This window comes from Hemicordylus capensis, chromosome 2 (assembly GCF_027244095.1).
Source record: "Hemicordylus capensis ecotype Gifberg chromosome 2, rHemCap1.1.pri, whole genome shotgun sequence".
Classification (NCBI taxonomy): Eukaryota; Metazoa; Chordata; class Lepidosauria; order Squamata; family Cordylidae; genus Hemicordylus; species Hemicordylus capensis.
Genome location: NC_069658.1, coordinates 297,874,107 through 297,888,967, shown reverse-complemented (window position 1 = coordinate 297,888,967; position 14,861 = coordinate 297,874,107). Strand labels below are relative to the sequence as shown.

The 14,861-nt window shown below is 42.9% G+C and overlaps 1 protein-coding gene across 5 annotated transcripts in view; it reads right to left on the bottom strand.

The window, feature by feature from the left end:
- The window catches only part of UROC1 (urocanate hydratase 1), a 170,934-nt gene that overhangs the window by 142,257 nt on the left and 13,816 nt on the right, over positions 1-14,861 (bottom strand). For all 5 annotated transcript variants that reach the window (XR_008316089.1, XR_008316088.1, XM_053295784.1 and 2 more), the window contains exon 2: positions 13,650-13,780. Coding sequence is in view for 3 of the 5 variants with exons in the window: in XM_053295784.1 (XP_053151759.1) it covers positions 13,650-13,780 (131 nt within the window). In the remaining 2 variants the exon portion in view is untranslated. The remainder of the gene's footprint in view (positions 1-13,649; positions 13,781-14,861) is intronic.

Here is a 14,861-nt window from a genome sequence, read left to right as displayed (position 1 = left end):
AAGTGACATTTCCTAAGAAGCCAGAATCCTTCCTGCTAGGAATAACACAAGGAGTGATTTCTACAAATAACTTAATTTTTTTCATGTATGCATCTACGGTGGCCAGAATAATATATGCACAGAAATGGAAGAGTAATGAATTGCCTTCAAAAGAAGACTGGCTGATAAAAACTTTGGAATATGTAGAGATGGCAAAACTTACAACATTGATAAGAGATCAAAGCTTAGAACGTTTCAAGGAAGATTGGAGACCTTTTTTGTTGTATTTAAAAAATTATTTTCCTACTATTGATCTTACAGCAGGATTTGAAATTTGAAATGCAGGTCGGGTAGATTAATGGTTCTTTTTTTATTTTAAAGGTTTAAATTTGTGTTTGTTATTAACATTATAATAAGGGTAAACTTTATAGTTGTTATTTCACGAAGGGAGGTGCGCGGCAAGTCCATTTGTGTTTATTATGATTGTTAATGGTTATTATTGTTAAAAATTAATAAAAATTGAATTTGGGGGGGGGGAACCACGAGTATGGAAACTGTGAATAAAGGAACCTTACCCCTATGGAAATCTAGGGGTTAGGTTTCTAAACACACAAAAAAGCCCCAAAGGTGGGAAGGAAGGGTGAAACAAGAGTAGAAATGAACAGTATCTTACTCTCCAGGGCTCCAGAAATGTTCCTGGAAACCCCCAAATTTCTTTGGTGAATATTCGCCCAAAAAGTGGGTTGTGTTTTTTTGGGGGTTTTTTTAACAGAAAGAGCCTCAAATGGCTCCATGTTGTAAAATGGCAACTGGAAATGACACCAAAAGTCATTTCCAGGTCATTTCTGATCACACTCAGCAATCACAAATAGGTGAATTTTAGCGCCGTGGATAAAGAAACTGGGTCTCTATGACCCATTCGTGGATACATGAAACTGCAGGTGCCAGGACCATGGGTAACGAGGTCTACCTATACTTGCATATGGATTTTGAAGGGCTGGACTCTCACTGAATATGGTACTTCATTTAGCTGGAAAATGAGGGCAGCCAGCTACCATAATCAGATATCCTTCCATTGACTAAATTCAGGCCCTGCATTTTAAATATGTAGCTGCATAGCCTAAGCAGCTGATCTCCTCCCCATGGACCCAGATCTATTAATCATACACATCAGGATGAAAGAGAGAGAGAAATTTAGTCCTTGGCAGGCTTGGAAGCTTTTTCTTAATTTAAAAAAAAAGCAGCAGGAAAAAAGCAGAATTTTAAACTAATTAATAGGCTCAAGAAATGCTGACATTTTAAACTGAGTTAAAGATATTCAGCACAAGCCATGGGGCAAAATAATATACTTTTGGGCACAGTAAAATTGTTTAATCATTTTGTTTAGCCTTCAAGTAACCAATGTCCATCCTAGCTTTTCCCTTATTCCTCTCTTTTGAGTGGAGACTCTCTTTCAGACCCGATGGCAAGATTATTCACTGCTAGGTTTCTCCTTTAGTAACAACTCTGTTTAATTTAAGTTGCTAACTAGGTTAACAATGTAATTGAACACTTCTCCAGGATTTAAGAACTCAGAGTCAATTAAATCAGTCAAACTACATGTATATACGTGGGTGAGTGTAATAAACCCCTGAAGAGGGGTTGACTTTTGTTATGCTCTCTACATGGGGCTGCCTTTGTACGTAGTCCGGAAACTTCAGTTGGTTCAGAACATGGCAGCCAGGTTGGTCTCTGGGTCATCTCGGAGAGACCATGTTACTCCTTTACTGATGGAGTTACACTGGCTGCCAATAGGTTTCCGGACAAAATACAAAGTGCTAGTTATAACTTACAAAGCCCTAAACGGCTTAGGCCGTGGGTATTTGAGAGAGCATCTTCTTCATTACAAGCCCCACCACCCATTGAGGTCACCTGAGGAGGTCTGTCTCCAGTTACCGCCAACTCGTTTGGTGGCTACACAGAGACGGGCCTTCTCGGTCGCTGCCCCGAGATTGTGGAATGCGCTCCCTGCTGAGATACGATCCTCCCCATCTCTGGCAATTTTCAAAAAACACCTGAAAACCCTTCTTTTCACCCAAGCTTTCTCAGCTTCCTAAATTGTGGGGGGTTTAATTTTTGGTTTATTTTAAAATTCAAAACTCAATTTTGGGGTTTTAAATCATTGTAATTGTTTAATTGTTGTTTTAAAATGTTTTTAAATTGTTAATTGTTATATTGTTTTTTAATTTGTTTTAGCTCTTTATTGTTTTAGTGGTGTGTTTTAATTGTAAACCACCCTGAGCCATTTTGGAAGGGATACAAATCAAATCAAATCAAATCAAATCAATCAATCAATCAATAGGTCTGGGAAAGCTGCTACAGGGAGAGAACAATTTGGAGCAGAGGAACAGAACAGGGGGAGTGTCTAACACTTTCCCGGCCTGCTGCTTCTGCACTCTGTCCCGCCCCGCCCACTCCCAGCATGGAGTTCTGCCTCTTATGATCCACATTCACATGTTCAGCCCCTTATGATCCACATTTCATAACTGCAAGAATGGAACAATTTTCATTTTGTTGCTATTCTGAGGAATTGTGATAAACATCGGGAAACAAATAGACAAATAGTAGTTGGTATCTGATCATGCTGTGGCGGGGGTGGTGGTGGGGAATCCAACAGTTGAAATGCAATGCTGAATAACCTTTCCCCCACTCCCAACCCCACATAGTTCCTGTAATCTCCTGTTCTATGCCTTTCTTTACGATCTTATGACAAATGAGGAAAAGATGTTAATTCTGAACATTTTGCTTTAATTTAGTTATGCAGGATCTGAATAAAGAAAACCTAAATGTAGCTATATAGTTGCATCACTTTGCAAAATCTTAGCTTTGTGCCCTTGGCCAGAGGTAGCTTCTAAACTGGCATGTACATTTGGAACATGGATGGAGTTTGCATTACAAATGCAGGGATCCAAGTTGATACAGAGCAGTCATTTGAAGAGATGTGCAGTAATGGAACACTAAGGGAACACTGTTGCCTTGTGGTGGATTCGTCCCCACCACACACTTTGAAACAGCTCTTCACGATGAAATGCTTACCCAGTTTTCCCCCACCCCTTGTATCTAGTTTCTGGAATACAATGTGTGGCAACCATCAAAGCCACTTATTTTACCTAATTTACACCGTACACTGGCAGTCTATACAGGGGAGGAGCAAGGTTGGTGGGCCTGGGGCAAAAATGAAAGTAACCTCTGCTCCCCCATTCCCAACTTGTTCTTCTTCAGAGAGGTACGAAGGGGAGAGCAAAGAGCCAGTGGGTCCCCTCCCTCAGGAGTCCAGAGATATTCCTCATCCTCCCTTGTTCAGTTGTAGCTATGCCCTTGCTATTCTGACCCCCAGCCAGTAAAACGATACAAATTTATGGAACAGAACGTTGCCATTCCCGTTATAGTCAGCAGATGGAGCTATCTAATTCTGCTTAACTGAATACTCTGGTCAAAGGAAGCCCCCCCCTCCCCCCCGCAACACCCCATTCTTCACAGGACCACCTACTACTGGGGTGTGTGGTGTGGCAGTCTGGAGCAATATCATATTGACATATTAATTAAATAGCAGGATGACACAACTGAAAAGGGTTGACATAACTAAAGGCAATGTGTTTCTGCATAATAGTCCATGGTGATTCAACAAAACTAGGCTGTTTCCAAAATACAGTTCTGAGGATTTTTCTGCACTGTGGATTTAATGTGGAATTGCTGCTCTCTGTAAGGATGTGCGAGCCGGCTCAAGGTTAAGCCAACCCACCCCACCCCCGGGGCCAGGCCGGGGCCATTTTTGGTTGTTTTTTTAAATGGCAGACTTAAGAACATAAGAACAGCTCTGCTGGATCAGGCCCAAGGCCCATCTAGTCCTGGCAAAAGAAATGCCAGGTGACAATAAGGGAGGCAAAAAGAGAGTTCCTGCCATTGCGGGGCCTCAGGGGATGCTGGTGCAGCCACAAGGGAGTTCCATTGGCTCCCCCTCCCCTGCTAGCCTCCCCCAAGTCTCAAGTGGGCTATTTGGGCCCATTTTCAGCCCATTTTTTGGCCTCTCTCCACTGGCGGTGGCCATTTTGGAGGTGGCAGTAATTTTGCCGTTTAAAACAATCCGTCCTCCCCCTGAGCTGGGCCCAAACCGGTTCGGACTCGAGCCAGACCGGGCCCAGCTCTAGTGTGCACAAAACTGGACCTGACCCGACCCAGTTCGGTTCGAGTCCAAACCAGGTTTTCCGGTTTTGTGCACACCCCTATCTGTCTGCTCACTTTTTATGGGGCATCTACATGACATTGTAAGCAAATCATCCTCTTGTATTGTCTTCATTTTCCTTCTTTGCTTTTCAGAGCTCACTAAATCTGACTTTTAAAAATAAATTAAGATGATGCTGATGATGAAGAAGAAGAAGAAGATGGAAGAGCTGTGCAATCTCCCAAGTGTAGAGCAACCATAGCACAGCTGTCCCATAACAGGAGGCATTTATGGAAATAGCATTGTCTAGATCATTTCCTATCTCCATGGTCTGTTCATCTTTTCTAGGGATGCACTCTCACTTTAATCCTTGCCTTTCTAAATAACATTGTCTTCTATCCCTTTCTTTTCTAAATAGCAGCTGCAGGTTCTCTAATCAGGATTTATTTATTTATTTATTTATTTATTTAACTCATATACCACCCAAACTTTTGTCTCTGGGTGGTTAACAGTGACATAAAAACAATTAAAACAAATATAAAAGGTTAAAACTGTTTAACAATTTAAAAACAGCATGAAATTAAAACCTATGAATTAAAAAAGCTGCAAAAGGTTTGGGTGAAGAGATGGGTCTTCAAATGTTTTTTAAAAATAGTTAGAGACGGGGAGGATCGTTTCTCAGCAGGGAGCACATTCCACAATCTTGGGGCAGCAATCGAGAAAGCCTGTCTCTGTGTAGCCACCAAACGAGTTGGCGGTAACTGGAGATGGACCTCCTCAAGTGACCTCAATGGGCGGTGGGGCACATAACGAAGAAGACGTTCGCTTAGATACCCAGGGCCTAAGCCATTTAGGGCTTTATAACTAGCACTTTATAACTAGCACTTTATATTTTGCCCAAAAACCTATTGGCAGCCAGTGTAGCTCCATCAACAAGGGAGTAATGTGGTCTCTCCGAGATGACCTGGAGACCTACCTGGTCTGGAGACCAACCAAGATGACCCGGAGACCAACCTGGATTGGAACCATAGTGAGGGGAGGGATGTTTAACCCTTTGCCCACCTGCTGGGGTCCTGATGAAAATCGCCCCCATACATCCATCTGGGGTATAGGAAAAGGATGGGCGGTTCCTTGCAACAAATACTGTTATCTTACTGAGATAACAAGTAAGATACTGTTATCTTACTGTTATCATACTGAGAGCCAGCGTGGTGTAGTGGTTAGAGTGCTGGACTAGGACCGGGGAGACCCGAGTTCAAATCCCCATTCAGCCATGATACTAGCTGGGTGACTCTGGGTCAATCACTTCTCTCTCAGCCTAACCTACTTCACAGGATTGTTGTGAGGAGAAACTCAAGTATGTAGTACACCGCTCTGGGCTGCTTGGAGGTAGAGCGGGATATAAATGTAATAAATAAATAAATAAAATCTTAGGCATGGGGATCCTCTAACTTTGCTGAACTAGGACAGACCCTATAAGGCCTATAATTAGTAATAACACTTACTGTCATGCCCCCTTCCCAATCTATACAGTACATGTATCAATTTGAAAATGTATTATTTACTGTATGTTCTACCTTTCTATTCATCCAAGGATGATGTCACTCACTTATATAAACCTTCTGATCCTTCTGGCCTTTGCACCTATGCATGAAGGCTACTGCCTCGAAACTCTGCCTGTCTGTCTCTGTGTTGCTGTACGCCTGTTTCCATGAAGCAGGACCCAAAGAGTCTCAAGCTCTTCGGCTCATATCATAGACAAAGACCAGCCATCAATATTTTTACTATTTCTGACATAGTGCACTACACCGACGATGATGACGACAAATTATATACCGTTCTTCAACTAAAGTTGAAGGCTCACAATCTAAAAAGAAACATAAGGCAGATACCAACAACAGCCACTGAAGGGGTGCTGTGCTGGGGTTGGACAGAGCCAGTTGCTCTCCCCCTGCTAAATATGAGAGACTCACCACCTTGAAAAGTGCCTCTTTGCTCAGTTAGCAGGGGTCTATGTCATTCTTCTCTCCAAAAGAAGTCAGGATCACACCTATATTGAACAGCACAGGTGTGATCCTGACTTCTTTGGATAGAAGAAGTGTCTTCCCACCCTTAGTCCCGATTAAGTCCAACCATAATAAATTGCCAATTACACTTGTGTGGTCTGTCCCTTGGCATTTGGGGGGTGGGGTGGGGGGAAGACGGCAATTGCCATGGTTCTCACACATGGAAGAGCCCCCATCCAAAGCATGGTTCAGTGCTTGACATGATTAGATTGATCCTTTTCATTCAAGGCAGTAAAACTCATAAGTTAAATTATAACCCCAGGATTAGGGATGTACCTGAATCACGATTTGAAGCATGATTTGCAGCACATCCCTGGCACCTTTAAAAGAGAGGAGATCAGGTGCATACCTGTTCCTCTGCCTCTGCCATTCACTGCCACTTTCTGTATTGGCGGTGCTCCCCCAGATATCACTGTACGTTGGTGCGCTCTTCCCAGTGCCCTCACCTTCTGTCGGTATGCACATAGCCTCCGTGCATGTACAGAGGCCATGTGTGTGCTGGCATCTGCCCTGTTGTGAGGGCAGGTGGGAAGAGTGTGTTGGCGTGTGATGATAGCTGGGGGAGTGCTGCCAATACAGGAAATAGCGGTGAGTGGCAGAGGAGCAGGTATGCACCTGCTCTCCTCTGTTTTAAAGGTGCCAGGGATGTGGTGCAAATCACGCTTTGAGTCATGATTCATGCACATCCCTAATCCTGGGGTTATAGTTTATCATCGGCAAGCAATGCTGGCTGGTACAATGATGGATGCACCTGCTCTCCTCCTTTTGAAAGGTGCCGAGTATGTGCTGAATTGCACTTCAAGTCGCAATTCATGGACATCCCTACCCAAGATCAAGAGTTAATTCAGTAGTTTTGGTTATTACATTGACACAGGAGTGGTAGGTAACATTTATGCAGTTGTGTAAGAGTGCTATTACACAAATGCAAAAATGAGTTGTGTAACAGTGTAGCTATTATATGTAACAGCTGCACTGTGCACAATTTTGTTTGTGAAATTTTTGCCTTGCACAACACTCTTGTGCGACTGGAAAAATGTTATGTTCTACCATGTGTATAACATTGCATAGTATGTCATCTAGAGGGAAGAAAGTGGTTGCTCAAATCAAGATTCTGTCTCCAGGCATCCCAGAGTCTTTAAAAGGCCCTTTTGGTCCCATTGAATTCAGCAGTTATTTGCTAGTGTAAGTTAGTGAATTTCTTGTTCACAATACAAGATTCTTCACACATTCATTTGTTGTGAGCACAAAGCCTAGCTGCAAGGACTTGAACAGCTCCCAGCCTGAAGTTAATGTTTACACCTCATGTTTAGTTTGGTTTTAGTTTATTTTTAGTTTATTTTTATTTTATTTTATTTTAGTTTAGTTTAGTTTAGTTTAGTTTAGTTTAGTTTAGTTTAACTAACATATTTGTATACCACCACCCACTACCGAATTCTCTTGGCAGTTCACAGCAATAAAACAAAGCAAGAAAATGTAACAATTAAAACATATAAACAGATCAAATTATCCATAAAAACTACCAGATAGCTAAAAAGCTTGGCTGAAGAGATGTGTCTTACTCTTTAGTTGTTTCTTAAAAGCCAGTAGGGATGAAGCATCTCTAATCCCAGCAGGAAGTGCATTCCACAGCCCTGGGGCAACTACAGAGAAGGCTCACCTTTGAGTCATCACCAGAGGAGTCAGCGGCACTCTCAGATGAACCTCCCCTGAAAATCTTAATAGGTAGCGGAGTTCATAATGAAAAAGGCGTTCTCTTAAATACCCTGTTGTCTCATGTGGTCTCAACCTTTACATCTCAACCCTGCCCATTGATCTTAGGCTTTCCCTGTTTAATTGTAAATGAAAGTTGAAGACTCTTTTATTTCAGCAGGCCTTCCCCTAACTTTGTGATTACCCTGTTTTAATGACTGTCTTACACTGCACTTCTCTTATTTTAGAGACTTGTTTTTCTCTGGTTCTTAATTGATTTTGTTGTAAGCCACCATGGATTCATTTATGAAGAATGGTGGCATATACATCTTTTAAATTTAAAAAATTAAAAGTTGGTATTTTGTACATTAGCACACAACAAAATATCCATGGGCCATATATGAGAATATAAAATGTATATATTTCCATTGTAAACAGCTTCTAAAACTGTTAAGCGATTCTACAGAGCAATAGAAAAAGGACATAAGTTGATAGGACAACTGCCAAGTATTTCCATTTGCAGGCATGGGAGTACTCTCTCACTAATGCCAGTGGGAATCTATGGAATGGCAGAAGTACATGACTCCAAATAAAAAGAATTTCTGTAGTGGCAGCAGCATTTCAGATCTGTGGGTATACCTCAAAACAGAGTGCTATATATTCTAGTAGAGTAGAATAAAGAGTTATATATTTTCAGAGATTGTATAAATTCATTTTCTGATAAACTGTATTAGGATTTTGTAAGGTGTCAAACAGATCTCAAACCAATAATTTGGGCAACCCCTGCTAACTGAGCAACTTTTAAAAGTGGCAATTCTCTTCTATTTAGCATGGGGAAAGCAACTGGCCCACTTCACTCCCAGCACAGGATCCCACCAGTGGCTGTTGCTGGTTTACCATGTGTTTCTTTTTAGCGTGTGAGTCCTTTTGGGAGAGTGAGCCGTCTTATTACTTATTTATTTATTTATCTACGTAAACTCCTTGAGAACTTCTGTTGATAAGCAGTATATAAGTATTTGTTGTAGTTGTAGCAGCAGCACCACCACCATGGCTGTTATCCAGAAGTGGCAAGCAACTGTTAACAGTAGGGGTCTATGGAGTCGTAGTCCCCCTGAACTTTTCAACTCTTGGGTTGGCACAAGCTGGTCATTAAGCACAGGCTGAGTCTGGCAGTGTGCCTCCAGGTTCGGGTGTCAACAAACCGAAACAGGACATGGCCACCCCTCCCTAAAGAAGAAAGCCAGCAGAATAGACCCCCATCAAAAGCCAATTGCTAAGGGAGGAAGATAACCTTTGGAATGCTCCTCAGAAGGAGCACTGAAACAGCCATTTCTCACCCCATTGAAATTGATGGATTGGCTAGCAAAGATAAGGGAGGAGCTCATAAACAAATAAAAGACATGTATCTTTGCACCTGGAAACATCACTGTCTTGAGATTGTAAGCAAACATCGCCTCATTATCCCCACACAGCCACATTTGCATCGCTGTCTCTTGCCTTTTGTCCAGAAGGACCCACCTAAAATGACTAAGTCCATCTAGCAATGGGCCTTGTTGTTTTGCATGGAACTCCTTGCCCTCCAGGGAGGGAGAAGCCGCCTGATTGAGTCAATAGTTGCCTTAGGGCAGGTTTTTGGGTATAAGTACCCTAGCCAGGCCACCATGGCCTCAGATTCTGTTTGGTCTTGGTTGCAGGGGAGCATCTAGGGTAGGGCAGGCAGGGCATGTGCCCCGGGCGCAACTTGAAGGGGGTGCCATTTTGGACACCGTGCATGCTCAAATGGCCTCTGTGAGGCCCTAGGACATACCAGGCCTTGCAGAGACCTCTGAACATGCACGGTGGCCATTTTGTTTTCAGCAGCCATTTTTAAAATATATATATAATTTTTTAAAATGGCCACCACACATGCTCAAATGGTCCCTGTGAGGCCCCAGAGGCCAGTGAGCAGAGGGGGAACCTTTGCAGACACCCCCCATACACACACAGCATTTAGGAAGCCCCCCAAAGGGGCTACAGGTAATTTTTAAAAAAATAATAATATAAGACACTGTACACATATTCAGATTGGCACTATTTACAGAGAATCAGGGCTTGTGAATACTGAGCTGAAGTTTATGAGCTAGGATAGTATTCATTTGCTCTTACTTTGCTTCTTGTGATAAGTGAGTTAAATATGATGTCTTAATAATATGGCTATTAATGGTGAGTTTGTCTTTGAATCAGCGTGAAATCCTTAGTATTAAGGCCCACTGGGAGTTTCTTGCTCTCTTTCTCTCATTTCAACTGTCTTTCTGAAAGACTAGAATATATTCCAAGCAGTGACACAGTTTACTCTGCATATCCTTTAATTATTTTCAGAGTATCTGGGAAAAGTCAAATTCTCCATTGATTTTTAAAACTTATGTAATAATGATGCTACAATGCATAGTAGAGAATTAGACAGGCACTTCTGTTTAGTTTTCCAAGTACACCTCCACATAGTATATGGGTATTTCATGAGCCCCAGCATACTGAAATTTGTAGTTTTCCAGCATTTTTTGGCCTGGCTACGTCCACTGCTAAATAATTTTTTGAAATATTAAAAGATAAACTAGCCTGACTTGCATTTTTCAGCTGATATTATGGTGAAGTTATCTGAAAGATGGGTGTCAGATGTTTGGACAGAGGGCGCAATTTTAGTGTTTGCCCTAGGCGCTCTTTTCCCTAGATACGCCTCTGCTTGGTTGGGATTCTGGTTGAATTCCACGAGCCTACAGATTGACACATATGTGAGCTGCGGTGGCTGCCCCTCACTCTTCATCCCCGCTTCATCCCATACTTTAACCCAAAGGAGGCTTCCTTGTCTGGCTTTCGCACAACCAACACGACTAGGAAGGAGCAGTAATAATAATATCTTGTCCCTCCTGAATCCCTTCTTCTGCTTCTCCTTGAGTCCTTCTCCGCTCTCCAGGCACTTCCATCCCCACTCTCCAGGACTGCAAGCCTCTAAGCAGGCTCTTATTCAGGATTTTAACCAAATTATTACAATCCTCTAACCAAGACTCTCATTAAGGACCTTAGCCAAATTATTGAATTGCCTAACCCAACTCTCTTCTTGCCTTCTGTATTTTCTCCATTTTTACCCTCAATAAAACTTTGAAACTGTACCTACATCTCCTCCACTTTCCAATGCAAAAAGACTGCTAAATTGATACTGTGTCAGAACTGCTCCCCAAATCCAAGCTACTTTCCCCACTTTAGCCGAAAAGCATAGCTGGAACATCTAGCCAATCACTCCAGGGCAGTTTTGGTAACAATAAGAATAGCCCTTTTGGATCAGACCAAGGTATATCTAGTCTAGCATCCTGTTTCCAGAGTGTGCAACCTGATGCCCCTAGAAAGCCCACAAGCAGGCGATGAAGGCTCTCGATCTCTCCTGCTGCTGCTCCTCTGCAGCTGCTATTTAGAGGTACCCTGTTTTTGAAGCTGAAGATAGCATCTGTCTAAGCTCCTTTTAAAGCCATCTAGACCACCACCACCACATTTTGTAGCAGCAAATCCTATAGATTATGCCCTGTGCAAAGAATTGCTTCCTTTTGCCCATCCTAAATCTCCGGCTTTGACCCCTGGTTCTAACACTGTGAGCAGGGAGGGGGATATTGAGGCCATTCTCATGAGCAGCCAAGACCAGGCTTAGGCAGCCAAGCCTGGGCTTGGTTGTCCATGAAAACTACTGGGATCTGTGCGGATCCCAGTGGTGCTGCGGTGCCAAACCCAGCGCCAAAGCCCAGCTATTAGCCAAGGTTAAAGGTGCACAAATGCACCCTTAACCCAGCGCCCAGGGTCGTGTGTCTTGCAGCTCACACTCACACAGAGACGGGGCCTAGAGTGCCTGTCCCCTGGGAATATAGGAACATAGGAAGCTGCCATAGACTGAGTCAGACCATTGGTCTCTCTAGCTCAGTATTGTCTTCACAGACTGGCAGCGGCTTCTCCACGGTTGCAGGCAGAAATGTCTCTCAGCCCTATCTTGGAAAAGCCAGGGAGGGAACTTGGAACCTTCTGCTCTTCCCAGAGCAGCTCCATCCCCTAAGGGGAATACCTTACAGTGCTCACACTTCCAGTTTCCCATTCATATGTAACTAGGGTGGACCCTGCTTATCTATGGGGACAAGTCATGCTTGTTACCACAAGACCAGCTCTCCTGGTGTATCCCCCAGTGCACTGTGCTCAGCACATGGTGCACTGTGGGATACTCGGAGGCTGAGATAATGAGTCCCGGCCTCTGTCATGTGGGTGTGTGGCTTGCACACTGCAGGGGCTGCACACAATCATCTGGGAGAAGGTAGGTTGAACCCTGCCTTCCCCTCCACCCATGGGCATAGTCATGTGAATAGCCCCATTGTCTGTCCATCCTCACACACCATGCATAATTTTATAGGCCTCAGTCATATCTCCCTTTACATTACTTTTTTCTAAACTAAAAAGCCCCAAATGCTGAAGCCTTTTTTTCATGGGGAAGGTGCTCCAGTCCCCTGATCATTTTGGTTGGCCTCTTCTGCACCTCTACAATATCCAAAACCTTATGAAGCATTCAAAATGTGACTATGTTACAGATTCGTATAAGGGCATTATAATTTTAGCAGTTTTGTTTTCAATCCCTTTCTTAATTATTCCAAACATGGAAGTTGCCATTTTCATAGCCTTTGCACGTTAGGTTGATGTTTTCATTGTTTTCATCCATCATGGCCCCAAGATCTCTTTTGTGCTTAGACACCAACAGCTCAGTGACCATAAGTGTATATGTGAAGCTAGGGAATTTTTGTCCTATTGTGCATCACTTAGTACTTATTTACTCTGAACCATGTTAGCCATTTTGTTGCCCATTCACCCAGTCTGGAGAGGTCGTTTTGGAGCTTTTCGCAATCAATTTTGGTTTTCATCACCAAATAGTTTATCACCAAATAAATAGCTTGGTATCATCTCCAGACTTGATAACTTCACTACTTGTCCCTAACTCCAGATCATTTATGAACAGGTTGAAAAGCACCAGTCCCAATACAGATCTTTTGAGGACCTCACTACTTAATTCCCTCCTCTTTGAAAATGCACTTTATTCCTACTCTTTGCTTTCTATTTTTTAACCAGTTATCAGTCCATAAAGGGCCCTGTCCTTGCATTTTGTGGCCTCTAAGTTTACTCAAGAGCCTATGGTGAAGGACTTTGTCAACAGCTTTTTAAAAGTCCAAATGTGCAATATCAGCAGGATCACCTCTATTCACATGCCTGTTGACACTAGAATTCTAAAATGTCAATGAGGCAGGACTTACCTTTGCAGAAGCCATGCGGATTCTCCTTCAGTAAGGCTTCTTGGTGATTCTAAAGTAACACAAAGGTCACTGGGGACCCTATAAAACCTTGAGTTTTCATCCAGGTTCTCAGTCTGTGCAACAACTTTAGTGTAAAGATCTAATATCTGTAACTGCTTACTAGTTCACCAGTTAATCAACTTACTAGTCTGCCTGTCCAAAGTGTGCCTTGCTTTGCCTCCCCCAACCTGCCTATTTGATGACAACCGGCCTTCTGGCTGTCCAGGTTGGTCATCATAGCTGTCTCCAGACCACGGGCCCTAACAGACTTTAGTTATATTCCTAAACAAAGAGGAGCAAATTTCACTCTGAGCATGAAACTAGCTGCCCACTGCAATATTGTAAAGCATACCTCAAGGCCCTTACCTCATGCTAATTTGAGGAAAGAACCTGTACATATAGATGTGTCCATAGCACCTCAGTTCCTCGGCAAATTCTGGTGCCAGAACTTTATGCAAGTCAGGAGGGAAATAACGCAGGGAGTTCTTCAAAGCCAGCTGCCAAGAGAGAGAAATGGGGGAAGAGTAAATCTATAAATGACTAGGTGGGTGGTTATCACAGCTAATTAAACACATGAATTTTATCAGGCTCAATGGGAAAAGTGCCCAGATCTTAAAAGTGTCTTCAAGGGCATTGACTGCAACAAGACTATGAGACTTTGACAAACAAGGTAGTGCAGCATTTTGAATAAGATATCTTCACTCCAACCTTTGTGTAAACAAGATAATATCCTGGTGCAGACTGTGTGCTGCACCCATTCTCTAGAGAGGACAAGAGAGCAAGCAGAGATAGTTGTAGCTAGTAAGCAACATTGGTTTACTTCTCCTTGATGCCATCATACCATTACGCCAAGCACCAAATGATGCAGGATGCTTCTGTGCCTGGCTGACAGCAGAACTTCGTTGAGTCAGGTTTGGAGCCTCATTGTAACACTGACATGACACAAAATTACTACTACTACTACTACTACTACTATGAATATTTATATACCGCTTTTTGACAAAAGTTCTTAAAGCAGTTTGCATAGAAAAACAACTAAAGGTTCAATGCACACTAAGTAGTCTAATGGGCCACCAAAAGGAGTGCCAAAGAAAACTTTGCGGTCAGATATGCTAGAGTTGCTAAACAACCAACCTTTTACAGGCCTGTGCTCTTGGCTGATTGCCAGAAATAGAGGGTGCAAATCTAGGAGAATAATCCACCATTTTTTGTTGCCAGTGTGCATATGGAAATTGCTGTTGCAGGCACATAGATTGGTCTCATCAGCTGCCACACAGACAAGCCAGCCTGATGCCTGTCATTTTGGACAAATTCAGATGAAATAAGAAACCAGAGGTCCCTTCAACTCCAGTTTCTGAAGCTGCATGTCCAAATTTGGCAAACCAGTGTTAAGGCCGAAAAGGGACCCGAGGTTTCCCTCGCCAAACTCCACTCTGAACCTTCAGTCAGTTTCACCACCCTTTTCTCTGGTTTTGCAGTATCAGTGTTACATCTGAATGCTGGCACCACAATTTGGGCCCCACAGAACCGGAGTTGAGGAGAAAGCTCCTCCCTCATTCTTGCCCGATTGGCTGTGCA